The sequence below is a fragment of the Scyliorhinus canicula genome, chromosome 1 (assembly GCF_902713615.1).
Source record: "Scyliorhinus canicula chromosome 1, sScyCan1.1, whole genome shotgun sequence".
In the NCBI taxonomy this organism is placed as follows: Eukaryota; Metazoa; Chordata; class Chondrichthyes; order Carcharhiniformes; family Scyliorhinidae; genus Scyliorhinus; species Scyliorhinus canicula.
The window spans coordinates 101,795,637-101,809,362 of NC_052146.1; the positions used below are offsets into that span (position 1 = coordinate 101,795,637).

Here is a 13,726-nt window from a genome sequence, read left to right on the forward strand (position 1 = left end):
CATGGGTAACTGCGTGACGGACTTGTATCATCCACAGAGTGTGGTCCTTGAGTGCAGCGAACACAACATCACGACATCTGAACAACATATTAACGACAACAACACGACCCGTACCAACGACAAAGACTACACAAATGGAACTACGACTGGTACGACATGGTACAACTCTGCCCATGAGGGACACTGTTACTGCTCAGCTCAGTACATGTCATGGCGGGAAGATGCATCTTCCCAATTCACGTGTGCTGCGCTATCAATAGGCAACCTGTCCTTCAGGACAGATGCCATCCAACATCGCAATCACAGGCATCGTAAGAAGAAAACTAAAGACTTTAAAACAGTCTGTGAAGTGATTTGACCACTTCTTGGTTCCGGTGGCACAGGGACAATGATGACGTTCACAAGGACATGCCATCATCAAAACCATTAAATTCACCAACCCACCAAAAGAGACATTTGACCTCGCTGTTTGATTATTTTGGACTCACACATATAATTTGGACTTGTTCTTTAATCACTATTTTCCTGACTTGTATATAACTTAACTTATCTACCTGTTTTGTGTTAAATGTTCTTACTGTACAGAAAAATGTAACATATAAAAAAGGGGGGATGTGGTGATGTTCATCACTGTAAATACACAAGGGGTTAATGTACATACATGTAGACTAGCTAGATACTAGAGGGAGCACCAGAGACATCACATACACACACTCAACCAATACATCAGTTAGACAGGACACGACCAATGGGCACTCACGATACTCACAGAGGTGACACAACCACAGGAGGGCATTACACCAACTCATATATAAAGGACACCACGCACATGATCTGCCTCTTTTCCAGTGGAGACAGTCAGAGAGTACAGAGACATGGTTGATTCAATATTATTCCCACCACGTGGAGTGTAGCAGACTGGTTAGTCAGTCTGAGGTGCTATAGGAGGATTTACAGTAGTGTCGAACCCAAGTTATAATAGTGTATATAGTTTAATAAACGTGTTGGAGTTAGCTTCACGTCTGATCCTTCCTTTAGAACATAGAACATAGAACAGTACAGCACAGAACAGGCCCTTCGGCCCTCGATGTTGTGCCGAGCCATGATCACCCTACTCAAACCCACGTATCCACCCTATACCCGTAACCCAACAACCCCCCCTTAACCTTACTTTTTAGGACACTACTGGCAATTTAGCATGACCAATCCACCTAACCCGCACATCTTTGGACTGTGGGAGGAAACCGGAGCACCCGGAGGAAACCCACGCACACACGGGGAGGACGTGCAGACTCCGCACAGACAGTAACCCAGCCGGGAATCGAACCTGGGACCCTGGAGCTGTGAAGCATTTATGCTAACCACCATGCTACCGTGCTGCCCACAAGTCGAGTGCACCACAAGGAAGCCGCTTATGCTACACCTAAATAGCATAACAAGACAGCTTGCAACTTGGAGAATGATTTGCCCAAGCTGAACGGCTTTAGGTACCTGGAGGTGAGGGATTTTGTGAAGAGAGAGATGCTGTCCTTCCCTGGGCTGCTGCCTCCGGTGTTGCAGGACAGATTTTTGTCGGAGGACAATGTAGGGGAGGGTGTTGGATATCTATAAGGAATTGATGGAGAGGGAGGGTGCCCGGTGGAGGAGATTAGTGCAAATGGGAGGAGGAGCTGGGCGGGAGGTACGATGTGGGACATGGGTTCAGGCCTTGCAGAGGGTGAACGCAGCCTCTTTGTGTGCGAGGCTGAGCCTCATCCAATTTGACGGCCCACATGACGATGGCGAGGATGAGCTGGTTCTTTGCGAGGGTGGAAGATAGGTGCATGTGGTCTGGGCGGTGTGTGAAAGGGTCCCACGAATCACATCCACATGTTTTAGACGTGTCCAAAACTGAGGGGATCTGGCAGGGGTTCGCGGATGTTATGTCTGAGATTCTGGATGATAGAGCCGGCAAGGCCAGCTCCACAGAGATCAGGGCACCATATTTAAAGGGTGCCCTGATTAGAACTGAAGACCAACTCCCCCAACCCCCTCACTGGAATTATCGCCAGCGTGACCCCCTTCTCACTGCCTGAGTAATCGGGGCACCCTTTAAAGATGGCGCCCTGATCTCTGTGGAGTCGGCCTTGCCGGCTCCATCAGGCCATGTCCCGCCAGGCTGATGATGAAAAACCCACTCACTCAGAAAGGCTCAAGATCTGGAGTGAAAACTGGGCTGTACAGCTGGAGAGCTATACGCTGGTTTTCAGTCAGAGCCTGACACTTGGTAAATATGGTAAGATTTCTCCCATAAACTTTAATTCAAAATTATTTTCTGACGTGAGTATTGTCTGAATCTTTGAACTTTCAATCATGCAGAATATTTTTCTTACTGTTAAATGTACTCAGTCAGTCATTATGTTATCCTGGGTAATGTCAGAATCAAGCATTAAGTGCAAACCAGTTTTCAAAACAATCTTTACAGAGAATATTATTGAGTATTTGATTTTGAAACTTATGACAACAATGAAAGAATTTCAGCTTTGAATGACATGTTGGGCTGGATTCTCCACCTGGGGATGGGAAACAGAGATCGGGATTGTTTCTCGGTCCTGAACCTGCCGCCAATGGGAATCACTGGGATTTTCACTGGATGCCCCAAAGGTTGGCTGTCCAATTAAGAGTGATGGGCGGACTCTTGAAACTGGAGGGCCAATCAGATGCCTTGCAGCTTGAAAGGAGCATCAATTTCAAAAGAGAGGTGTCTCCTCTCATCATTAATTAAAAAATAGAATCTGCAGTTATGCCACCAGTGTGTCGGGGGGGAAACATAGAGAGGAATGGGAAGAGTGGTGTGTGGGTGCTCCTGTGCCCAGGCAAGCAAGTAGGGCCTCTTTACCTGCCTGGAGGACTGGCAACCTCTTGACTACCAGCAGGGCAGCAAGGTGGCACAGTGGTTAGCACCAGGTTCGATTCCAACCTTGGATGATTGTCTGTCCAGGGCTTGCACGTTCTCCCCTTGTGGGTTTCTTCAGGGTGCTCCGGTTTCCTTTTCCTGGTGTTCCGGTTTCCTCCCACCACACAAAGATGTGCAGGTTAGGTGGATTGGCTGTGCTAAATTGCCCCTTAGTGTCCAACAGGTGAGATCAGGTTATGGGATAGGGCGGGGAGTGGGTTCTTTCAGAGGATCGGTGCAGACTCGATGGGCCTCCTTCTGCACTGTGAGATTCTATGATACTGGGATGGTCGAAGGAGAGCTAGATGGAGTTTTGCATCTGTTTGACAAGCAATTCTTATGCCCAGTTACATGGAAAATATCGATTCATTGTACTAAAGGATCATGTTTCTCGAACAAGTAAGAAAAGTTGACTTTTTTTCTTTCAATTCACAATAGAAAAATATAGTCCTGTTCCACTCCCTGTGTGAAATCGGTTTGTCTGAGAGCCAGTAGTAATGGAGTGATGCAGTCTGATTTTTGCTGAGCAGATGCTAGTTGCTGGTCGATCTCTGCATTCCAATAACATAATTCTGATTTTAGACACTGTGCTTCATCAAATATTTAAAGACCCATGTGCTAGGCTATCGACTGTGAGGTGACCATATTATAGGACTCTGTAAGCTTTATTTTAGAATAAATGTCTTTCAGCCAAAGATCTGGGGCGGGATTCTCCGACCCCCCCGTCGGGTCGGAGAATCGCCGGGGGAGGTGGCGTGAATCCCGCCCCCGCCGGCTGCCGAATTCTCCGGCACCGGGGATTTGGCGGGGCCGAGAATCGCGCTGCGCCGGTCAGCGGCCGCTGGCAGCAGCCCCCCCGGCAATTCTCCGGCTCGCAATAGGTCGACTGGCTGCCCGTTCTTGGCCAGTCCCGCCGGCGTAAATTAGAGTAGGTACTTACCGGCGGGACCTGGCTGCGCGGGCGGGCCTCCAGGGTCCTCACAGGGGGGGGGGGGGGGCACACGGGGGTATCTGGCCCCGGGAGGTGCCCCCACGGTGGCCTGGCCCGCGATCGGGACCCACTGATCTGCAGGCGGATCTGTGCCATGGGGGCACTCTATTCCTCCACACCGGCGGCTGTACCGGTCTGCCATTGCTGGTGCAGAGATGAACCTCTCTGCGCATGTGCTGGGATGACGCCAGCACACGCTGGCGCTTCGCGCATGCGTCAACTTGCGCCAGCAGGCGGAGGCCCTTCGCTGCCGGTTGGCGTGGCGCCAAGACCCTTCCCCGGCATGGCGCAAACCCCTCCGGCGCCGGCCTAGCCCCTGAAGGTGCGGAGGATTCCGCACATTTGGGGCAGCCCGACGCCGGAGTGGTTCACGCCACTCCTTCGCGCCGGAGTTGCCCGCCCCGCCAATTCCCGCCCTTGGTTTGCTAAGTGAATACAAATGTTGGCATATTAAATGACTGGAAGCAGGGAGAACATTACAGCATCATCTTGCTTTTATATGGCGCTGTTAATGCGGAATAATATCTCAAGGCACTTCACAGAGGCGAGAGAGAAATGAACACAAAATTATAGGGGAAACAACAGATAGTTTTAAAGCGGGTCTTAATGCAGGCAAGGGAGTAGATGCCTTTTAGGATGAGAATTCCGAAGTAAAGTATAAATAAAGGAAAGACAGCCTGAGATATTCCACCCTGTAGCCTGAATTAGAAGGCACAGAGCACCAAATGGAAATTAAAGTGCTAAATAAAAATGATCAGGAAAAAGGACCAAAAAATATTTTTTTTTAAAACAGCTGCAAGCTTCAAGTGTATGTCTGAAAAGTAAAAGAAAAAGCAGAAAGATACTTCAGATTGTGCTACAGATGCTTATCACTTGATTAAAAGTTCCCAATGATAATTTAATGGGTACATCCCACGATATTAAATAATGCAAATCAGAAACTGCCAAATTTAAACCCAGTCTGTGTTGAAGGAGCTGAATTGAGCTGGGCAGCAACCTTGGCCTAAGAATTGGCCAAAATCCCAGCATGGACTCAATGGGTCAATTGGCCTCCTTCTGCACCGGAATTATTTGATTATTGCGCTGGGCAATTGTACTTGCCCAGATCACTTTCTAGTGACCTCTGCTCCTATATGCAAAAGCACAAAAAGGGAAAACAAAGCTGGCTCCAGAAGTCCCTGAAAGTAAGCTGAGAGACTAGAAAATGATTCTTTTTAATGTGTGTAGAGGTCAGATCCATGGGTAAATTGAGACTCATCACGCTGTTCAGAGAGACTTGGGTGTACTAGTGCATGAGTCACAGAAGGTTGGTTTACAAGTGCAACAGGTGATTAAGAAGGCAAATGAAATTTTGTCCTTCATTGCTAGAGGGATGGAGTTTAAGACTAGGGAGGTTATGTTGCAATTGTATAAGGTGTTAGTGCGGCCACACCTGGAGTATTGTGTTCAGTTTTGGTCTCCTTACTTGAGGAAGGACGTACTGGCGCTGGAGGGTGTGCAGAGGAGATTCACTAGGTTAATCCCAGAGCTGAAGGGGTTGGATTATGAGGAGAGGTTGAGTAGACTGGGACTGTACTCGTTGGAATTTAGAAGGATGAGGGGGGATCTTATAGAAACATTTAAAATTATGAAGGGAATAGATAGGATAGATGCGGGCAGGTTGTTTCCACTGGCGGGTGACAGCAGAACTAGGGGGCATAGCCTCAAAATAAGGGGAAGTAGATTTAGGACTGAGTTTAGGAGGAACTTCTTCACCCAAAGGGTTGTGAATCTATGGAATTCCTTGCCCAGTGAAGCAGTTGAGGCTCCTTCATTAAATGTTTTTAAGGTAAAGATAGATAGTTTTTTGAAGAATAAAGGGATTAAGGGTTATGGTGTTCGGGCCGGAAAGTGGAGCTGAGTCCACAAAAGATCAGCCATGATCTAATTGAATGGCGGAGCAGGCTCGAGGGGCCAGATGGCCTACTCCTGCTCCTAGTTCTTATGTTCTTATGTTCTTATGTACCCATAAGTAAAGTTTGGCTGAGGTACGGAGGATACTTCTGGAACTAGAATCCTCAACAAAAATCAGTGACTTCAGGTATGGAGGTGAAATGAGGAGAAAATATGTATTGTAAAAATAGAAATAGAAAGAGTGCGAAAATGAATTTCTTCATTCTTTCAATAAGGGAATTCCTGTGCCTCTAAAATCTGACACCATCACCATGCATGAAGCAATGCCACCAAGCCTGAGGAAACCCTTCTCCATACATTCTGCACAAGCTGCTCCCAATGAATATGCAAAAGCACAAAAAGGGAAAACAAAGCTGGCTCCAGAAGTCCCTGAAAGTAAGTTGAGAGACTAGAAAATGATTATTTTTAATGAGATCTAATTGTTCTTTCCAACTGTTTCTAAGAAGTGTGTTTGCTAGCAGAAAAACGCCAATTAATATCGACCCTGATTCACACACAAAGTTGTCATGTTCTGGCTGTGTGTTGAGAAGTTTGTGGACAAATTCCAAACTCTAGTTGAGAAATTAGCATGGAAACAAAGTGTCCAACTCTGTTAGCTTGCGGTGACGCTAATTGGTCGATTGTTGGCTGAATACCATTGTTTGCCAGGTCGTCTGCTTCTGGCTGAGAAGTTCGGGATACATAAAATGTTGAGATTTGTCAACAAATGACAGCAAAGAAATTAATTATGTTTAAATGTTAAACTTGGGCATTTATTGTGGCACACATTACAGGGATAATAAAGTAAGCTGTTTATTAAATATATTCCAATTGTTGTTAATCAGTTATGGTTAGTGGTCCACAGGGGGAGCTTTTTCATATAATGCACTCAATCAGTTGTGGATTGATAACGTTTAGATTAGGACCGGCTTAATGTGCTGATTCCTTTGAGCCACTTGGTTATGCTGCAAAATCCATTAAAGCTTTACTGTGTCAATGGCACTACATACTGGAAGAAGTGAAACTCAAGAGGGGGTACTGACAGATCCAAAATGCCCATTTCAAATATTATATTAGCTTGTACAAGGTGCATTCTTATTCATTCAAAGGACGTGGGTAGTGCTGGAAAAGTCAGCATTTATTGTTGATCCTTAAACAACCGAATGGCTTGCTAGGCACATCAGAGGGCAGTTAAGTGTCAACCACATTGCTGTGGATCTGGAGTTACATACAGACCAGAACAGGTGAATCAGATGGGTTTATACAACAATCCAATAGTTTCATATAGCTTTCTAATCTCAGATTTACTGTATTTAAATTTTCTGCTTGCTGTGGCAGGTTCTGAACTCAAGTCCCTTGTATAATTTGTCCATGCCTCTGTATTACGAGTCCAGTAATCTGGCAACTGTGCTGCCATATGCCAAAATGTCAGCAGTAGGTTTACAGTTATCTCCCATTTTTCACACAGTACAGATTTTCACAACAATCTTTATTGTCACAAGTAGGCTTACCTTAACACTGCAATGAAGTTACTGTGAAAATCCCCTAATCGCCACATTCTGGCACCTGTTCAGGTACACACAGAGAGAATTCAGAATGCCCTAATTACATAACAGCACGTCTTTCGGGACTTGTGGGAGGAAACCGGAGCACCCAGAGGAAACCTATGCACACACAGGGAGAATGTGCAGACTCCACACACATAGTGGCCCAAGCCAGAAATCAAACCTGGAACCCTGGAGCTGTGTAGCTAACCAATGTGCTACCCTGCCGCCTCAGATTTTCAGAATGAACTCAGCATGGGTAAATTATCAATTAACCTCCTCAAATTAATCTGCCTTGATTTAATGTTAAAATTGCATTGCAATGAATACTTTAAACTGGTAATTACGCAATTGGAGAAGGATTAGGGTATTATTGCAAGATTAGATAAAACAGTTGGCAAAGAGAGAAAATCTCAGAAGGTCTGGCAACAGCTGTCGGGAGAGAAAAGAGCTGCGGTTTTGAGTCCAGGTGACCCTTTGTCAAAGATAAACCAGTTTACTCGGATGCATGTAAGGAATTGAGTGAGTCTGTAACTTTACTTTCTTGGAACAAACCTGTTTTAAGGTACGGGTTAGCCTCAGACTCATTCTTCCTCAATGTACAATTCTTGGAGCTAACATCTGTAAACTTTTAATATTGTTACATAACAATAAACTCAATTAAAATTTACCATGAATGTAGTCTCAACAGCTCTTTAGGAGAGAGAGTTATAATTTCCATTCCCCTTCATATGAAGAAGCACTTTATGGCATCACTCTTGAAGTCGATAAGACCATAAGTAATAGATCAGTCCATCTGTCTGTCCCACAGCTCTCTTAGACAAGGAGTTCCAAAGGCTCAGCCCTCTGAGAGAAATTCCTCCTCCTCTCAGTCTGTGATGAATGTAGTGTGATGAATCATAGTAGTGTAATTCACACTGTATTACACATGTTGTACTGCGTCTCTGTAAGCTCGGCACACGAGCAGTTGCGCTGCTCTGCCACTAGGGGGAGATGCACTCGGAATGTACGGGAGTTTGTACTGGGCTCCACCCTTGGCTCCACCCACGGCTCCTCCCCCTAACTGGATGTATAAAGGTTGATGCTGAGAGCCTGCCTGCCAGTTCATCTGGAGTTCATCTTGTCACAAGCAGGCTCTGTTGTAAGACGATTAAAACCACTGTTCACTTCTAACTACGTGTTGTGTGAATTGATGGTCTCATCAATTTAATCGTCTTAAGAAACAGTAAGGAATGACCATGGAATCAGCCCTAAAGCCTAATCGACTGGAACTCGACCCCCAGGATGTAGAGGCGAAATAAATCTTTTTGCATTGGCTCCAATGTTTTAAGGCCTACCTGGCTGAAGCAAGCACCACAGAAACGACGGAGGAGCAGAAACTCAGTCTACTGCACGCGAGGGTGAGCCATCGTATATCTACTCAGCTAAACTGTACCGGCTCATATACAGAGGCCCTGGCCCTACTCGATAGAATGTACGTGAGGCCTATCAATGAGGTCTACGCGCGCCACGTTTTACTACTCACCACCAGCGCCGCACAGAATCGCTAGAAGAATTCCTCAGAGACTTAAAAGCCTTATCCCGGGACTGTAATTATCAGGCTGTAACTGCTGCAGAACATAGAGAACTTGCTGTCCACGATGTCTTTGTTGCAGGCCTTAGATCGAATTACGTGCGCCAGCGACTGCTGGAGAAGCGGGCCCTAAATTTAGAAGATACTGTTGAACTCGCTACAACTATGGAGGTCTCATTTCGTAGCCTCACCTCATTTCCTGCCGACTGCGCGACCTCGTCATGGGCCCCCGACCAGCGACTCCCCCAGGCCTGCGCCGCGCGGCCACCCAGCCACCATGCTGCCCCAGCCTGCCACTTTTGTGGCCAGCCCCAGCACCCGCGGCAGCACTGCCCGGCCCGCAACGCGACCTGCAGCAGCTGCGGGCGAAAAGGCCACTACGCCAGAGTGTGTCTGGCAAGGAAGGTCCCAGCCCCTAAACTTCCAGCGGCACAAAGTAATCGCCCTCCGCACTCGCAGGCCCCGGAACGCAACGGCCTATGTCCCGACTCCGCCCGCACCGACACGTGCGATCCATGGGGACCGCCATCTTGGCGGACCCCCACCACGTGGTCCACCACGGGCGACTCATGGGGGCCACCATCTTCCTCACCGCCCGCCACGTGCGATCCATGGGGGTGGCCATCTTGGGCCCCATCCTCTCCACACTCAGAAAACTCGATTGAAGACTGCGACCTCAGCGGGCACTCAGCGCAGGGCCATCTCAGCGCAGACGACCGAGCCGCCGACTACCCGCAACTCAACGCAGTCACACTGGACCAATCGCGCCCAAAGCATCTCCACAACTCGATGACGATGGTCCAAATCAACGGGTACAGTACACCGTGCCTTTTTGACTCCGGGAGCACTGAGAGCATCATATACCCAGATCTGGTAAGACGCTGTTCGCTCCCCATTTTCCCTACACGGCAAACTATCTCCCTCGCTTCGGGTTCCCACTCTGTCCATATCCAAGGGTGCACCGTCGCAACTCTAACAATCCAAGGCGCTAGCTACTCTAATTTCCAACTATACGTCCTGCCCGAACTCTGCCCCCCACTCTTATTGGGACTCGACTTTCAATGCAATCTCAAGAGCCTCACCCTCAGCTTCGGCGGACCCCTACCCCCACTCACTATCTGCAGCCTAGCCACGCTGCGAATCTCCCCCCCTCCTCTCTTTGCCAATCTCACTCCGGACTGTAAACCCGTAACCACTCGCAGCAGGCGGTACAGCCTACAGGACAGGGTGTTCATTCGATCCGAGGTCCGGAGGCTTTTACGTAAGGGGATCATAGAGGCCAGTAACAGTCCCTGGAGAGCTCAGGTGGTGGTCGTCAACACCGGGGAATAATTCCGCATGGTCATAGACTATAGTCAGACTATTAATCGGTTTACGCTCGTCAACGCGTACCCCCTCCCCAGGATTGCAAACATGGTTAAACAGATCGCCCAGTATCGGATTTTTTCCACGGTGGATCTGAAGTCTGCATACGACCAGCTCCCAATCCGCCCGGAGGACAGCCACTTGATGGCGATTGAGGCCGATGGCCGCCTCTTCCACTTCCTCCGGGTCCCCTTTGGCGTCACGAATGGGGTTTCGGTGTTCCAACGAGCAATGGACCGAATGGTGGACCAGTACGGGCTGTGGGCCACGTTTCCGTACTTGGATAACGTCACCATCTGTGGCTATGACCAGCAGGACCACGATGCCAACCTCAACCGATTTCTCCAGACGGCCCAGAAGCTTAACCTCACATACAACAAGGAGAAATGCATTTTCCGCACAACCAGACTAGCCATCCTTGGCTATGTCGTGGAAAACGGAGTCCTAGGCCCCGACCCGGACCGTACTCCCTCTCCCTCATTGTCCCAAGGCCCTCAAACGGTGCTTGGGATTCTTTTCGTATTACGCCCGGTGGGTCCCTCAATATGCGGACAAAGTCCGCCCACTCTTTAAGGCCACACTTTTTCCCCTGTCAGCTGAGGCTCGCCAGGCCTTCAACTGCATCAAGGAGGACATCGCCAAGGCTGGAATGCGGGCGGTGGATGAATCTGTCCCTTTCCAGGTTGAGAGCGACACCTCAGAGGTCGCTCTTGCAGCCACACTAAATCAGGCAGGGCGACCAGTCGCATTTTTCTCCCGAACCCTCTCCGTTTCGGAACTTGGACACTCCTCAGTCGAAAAGGAAGCACAAGCCATTGTGGAGGCTATTCGTCACTGGAGGCACTACCTCGCAGGTAGAAGGTTCACCCTCATCACCGTCACATGCCTTCATGTTTGACAACTCGCAAAGGGGCAAAATTTAAAATGACAAAATTCTGAGGTGGAGGATCGAACTCTCCACCTACAAATACGATATTATGTATCGACCGGGGAAGCTCAACGAGCCCCCAGATGCCCTGTCCCACAGGACGTGTGCCAGTGCACAGAGCGACCGCTTAAAAGCCATCCACAATGACCTCTGCCACCCGGGGGTCACCCGGCTCGCCCACTACATTAAAGCCCAAAATCTGCCTTTCTCCAACGAGGAGGTAAAAGCCATCACCAGGGATTGCCCGATCTGCGCGGAGTGCAGACCGCACTTCTACAGACCAGACAGGGCCCACTTGGTCAAGGCTTCTAGGCCCTTTGAACGCCTCGCTATCGATTTCAAAGGGCCACGCCCCTCGACTAACAGGAATGTGTACTTCCTGAACGTCATAGACGAGTTCTCCCATTTTCCCTTTGCTATCCTGTGCCCCGATATGACCTCCCACACAGTCATTAGGGCCCTGCATAATACCTTCACCCTGTTTGGTTTCGCCAGCTATGTACACAGCGACCGGGGTTCATCCTGTATGAGCGACGAGCTGCGTCAGTACCTGCTCGGCAAGGGCATCGCCTTGAGCAGGACTACCAGCTATAACCGCAAGGGGAACAGGCAGGTGGAGAGGGAGAATGCGACGGTCTGGAAGACCGTCCTACTGATCCTCCGGTCCAGGAATCTCCCGATCTCCCATTGGCAAGAAGTCCTCCCCGACGTGCTCCACGCTATTAGGTCCCTCTTATGTACCGCTACCAACCAGACCCCCCACGAACGGCTCTTTTTTTTTCCAGGGGCACTACCACGGGGGTTTCGCTCCCGGCATGGTTGAAGACACCGGGCCCAGTGCTCCTCCGGAAGCACGTCAGGGCACACAAAACTGACCCGCTCGTAGAGAAAGTGCTCCTACTGCATTAGAACCCCTAGTACGCCTTCGTAGAGTTCCCTGACGGCCGTCAGGACACTGTGTCCCTCCGGGACCTAGCACCTGCAGGATCCAACCCCCCCACTACCACCGACGAGGTACCCCTCACACTACATCCCACCCAACTCGCCACCCACGCCCCCGTACCTACCAGTTCGCTACATTTTTTTTGCGCGCCCGTGCCAGCGTCCCCAGTCCTTTGTCGAACCAGACGGGTACGAAGCTCAGGCGCAATCACCCCCGGAGTCCGCCATCGTACCCCAACCGACGGTGCTCATCCAGCCACCTGAAGGGGCTGCAACCCCGGTGCTCCGCCGATCACAGCGGACAACTCGGCCACCGGACAGACTCAATCTGTAAGCCACCACCCCCGCCGGACTTAATTTTTTTACAGGGGGTGAATGTGGTGAATCACAGTAGCGTAATTCACACTGTATTACACATGTTGTACTGTGTCTCTGTAAGCTCGGCACACGAGCAGTTGTGCTGCTCTGCCACTAGGGGGAGATGCACTGGGAGTGTACGGGAGTTTGTACTGGGCTCCACCCTTGGCTCCCCCCACGGCCCCTCCCCCTAACCGGAAGTATATAGGTTGATGCTGAGAGCCTGCCTGCCAGTTCATCTGGAGTTCATCTTGTCACAGGCAGGCTCTGTTGTAAGACAATTAAAACCACTGTTCACTTCTAATCACGTGTCGCGTGAATTGATGGTCTCATCATGTAGGAAACTTAGTTGAATGTGTCTGTTGCAGTAATGTTATTAAAATAACTTAGTTTATATGTCTATAAAGCTATGATTAAGGGGTTAACAGCTGGATCGCCTGTGATGCCACTCGAGAGGGGCTGAATCTGCTTTAGTTTCATTTTCAGTCCTGCCCTGCCCTGCCCTATGTGTTGTTTTTAGTTTTATTTTTAGAGTTCTGCTCTGGATTCTGAGGAAAGGAGGTGTGTTTCTCAGACTGACTTCTGAAAACTTCTCTCCCAAGGAATGTGTGCATTAAATTTGTCAGCCACTTGAGTATTAATTTTTTAAAATAAATTTAGTGTACCCAATTCATTTTTTTCTAATTAAAGGGGAATTTAGTGTTGCCAATCCACTTAACCTTCACATCTTTTGGGCTGTGGGGGCAAAACCCACTTAAACACTGGGAGAATGTGCAAACTCTACACAGACAGTGTCCCAGAGCTGGGATCGAACCTGGGACTTCGGTGCCGTGAGGGAGCAGCACTACCCACTGCGCCACTGTGCTGCCTTCACTGAATGTTTATATTAATAAGTACCATTTGACCTGTGTGTCTGGGTTTTGATTAATTGAAATGTTAGACGTGGATGGGAAAGTGTGCTCTAATACCTGCACTGCTAATGGAAAAGCTTTTTTCCCCCCTTTTTGGATGTTAATCCTGTGTTAATAATTTTTAAAATATAAACTAAAATCTGGGGAGGACAGTCATTTTCACGGTCTGCACCTTCCCTGCGAGTGACAGTGGGAGCATGTCCCACCTTTTAAAGTCCACTTCCATTTGCTTCACCAACCGGGTCAGG

At 48.8% G+C, this 13,726-nt stretch overlaps 1 protein-coding gene across 2 annotated transcripts in view; it reads left to right on the forward strand.

Moving 5' to 3' along the window:
• The window catches only part of themis2 (thymocyte selection associated family member 2), a 257,043-nt gene that overhangs the window by 232,095 nt on the left and 11,222 nt on the right, over positions 1–13,726 (forward strand). For both annotated transcript variants that reach the window (XM_038796389.1, XM_038796397.1), the window contains exon 5: positions 6,095–6,254. In XM_038796389.1, the coding sequence (XP_038652317.1) occupies positions 6,095–6,254 (160 nt within the window). The remainder of the gene's footprint in view (positions 1–6,094; positions 6,255–13,726) is intronic.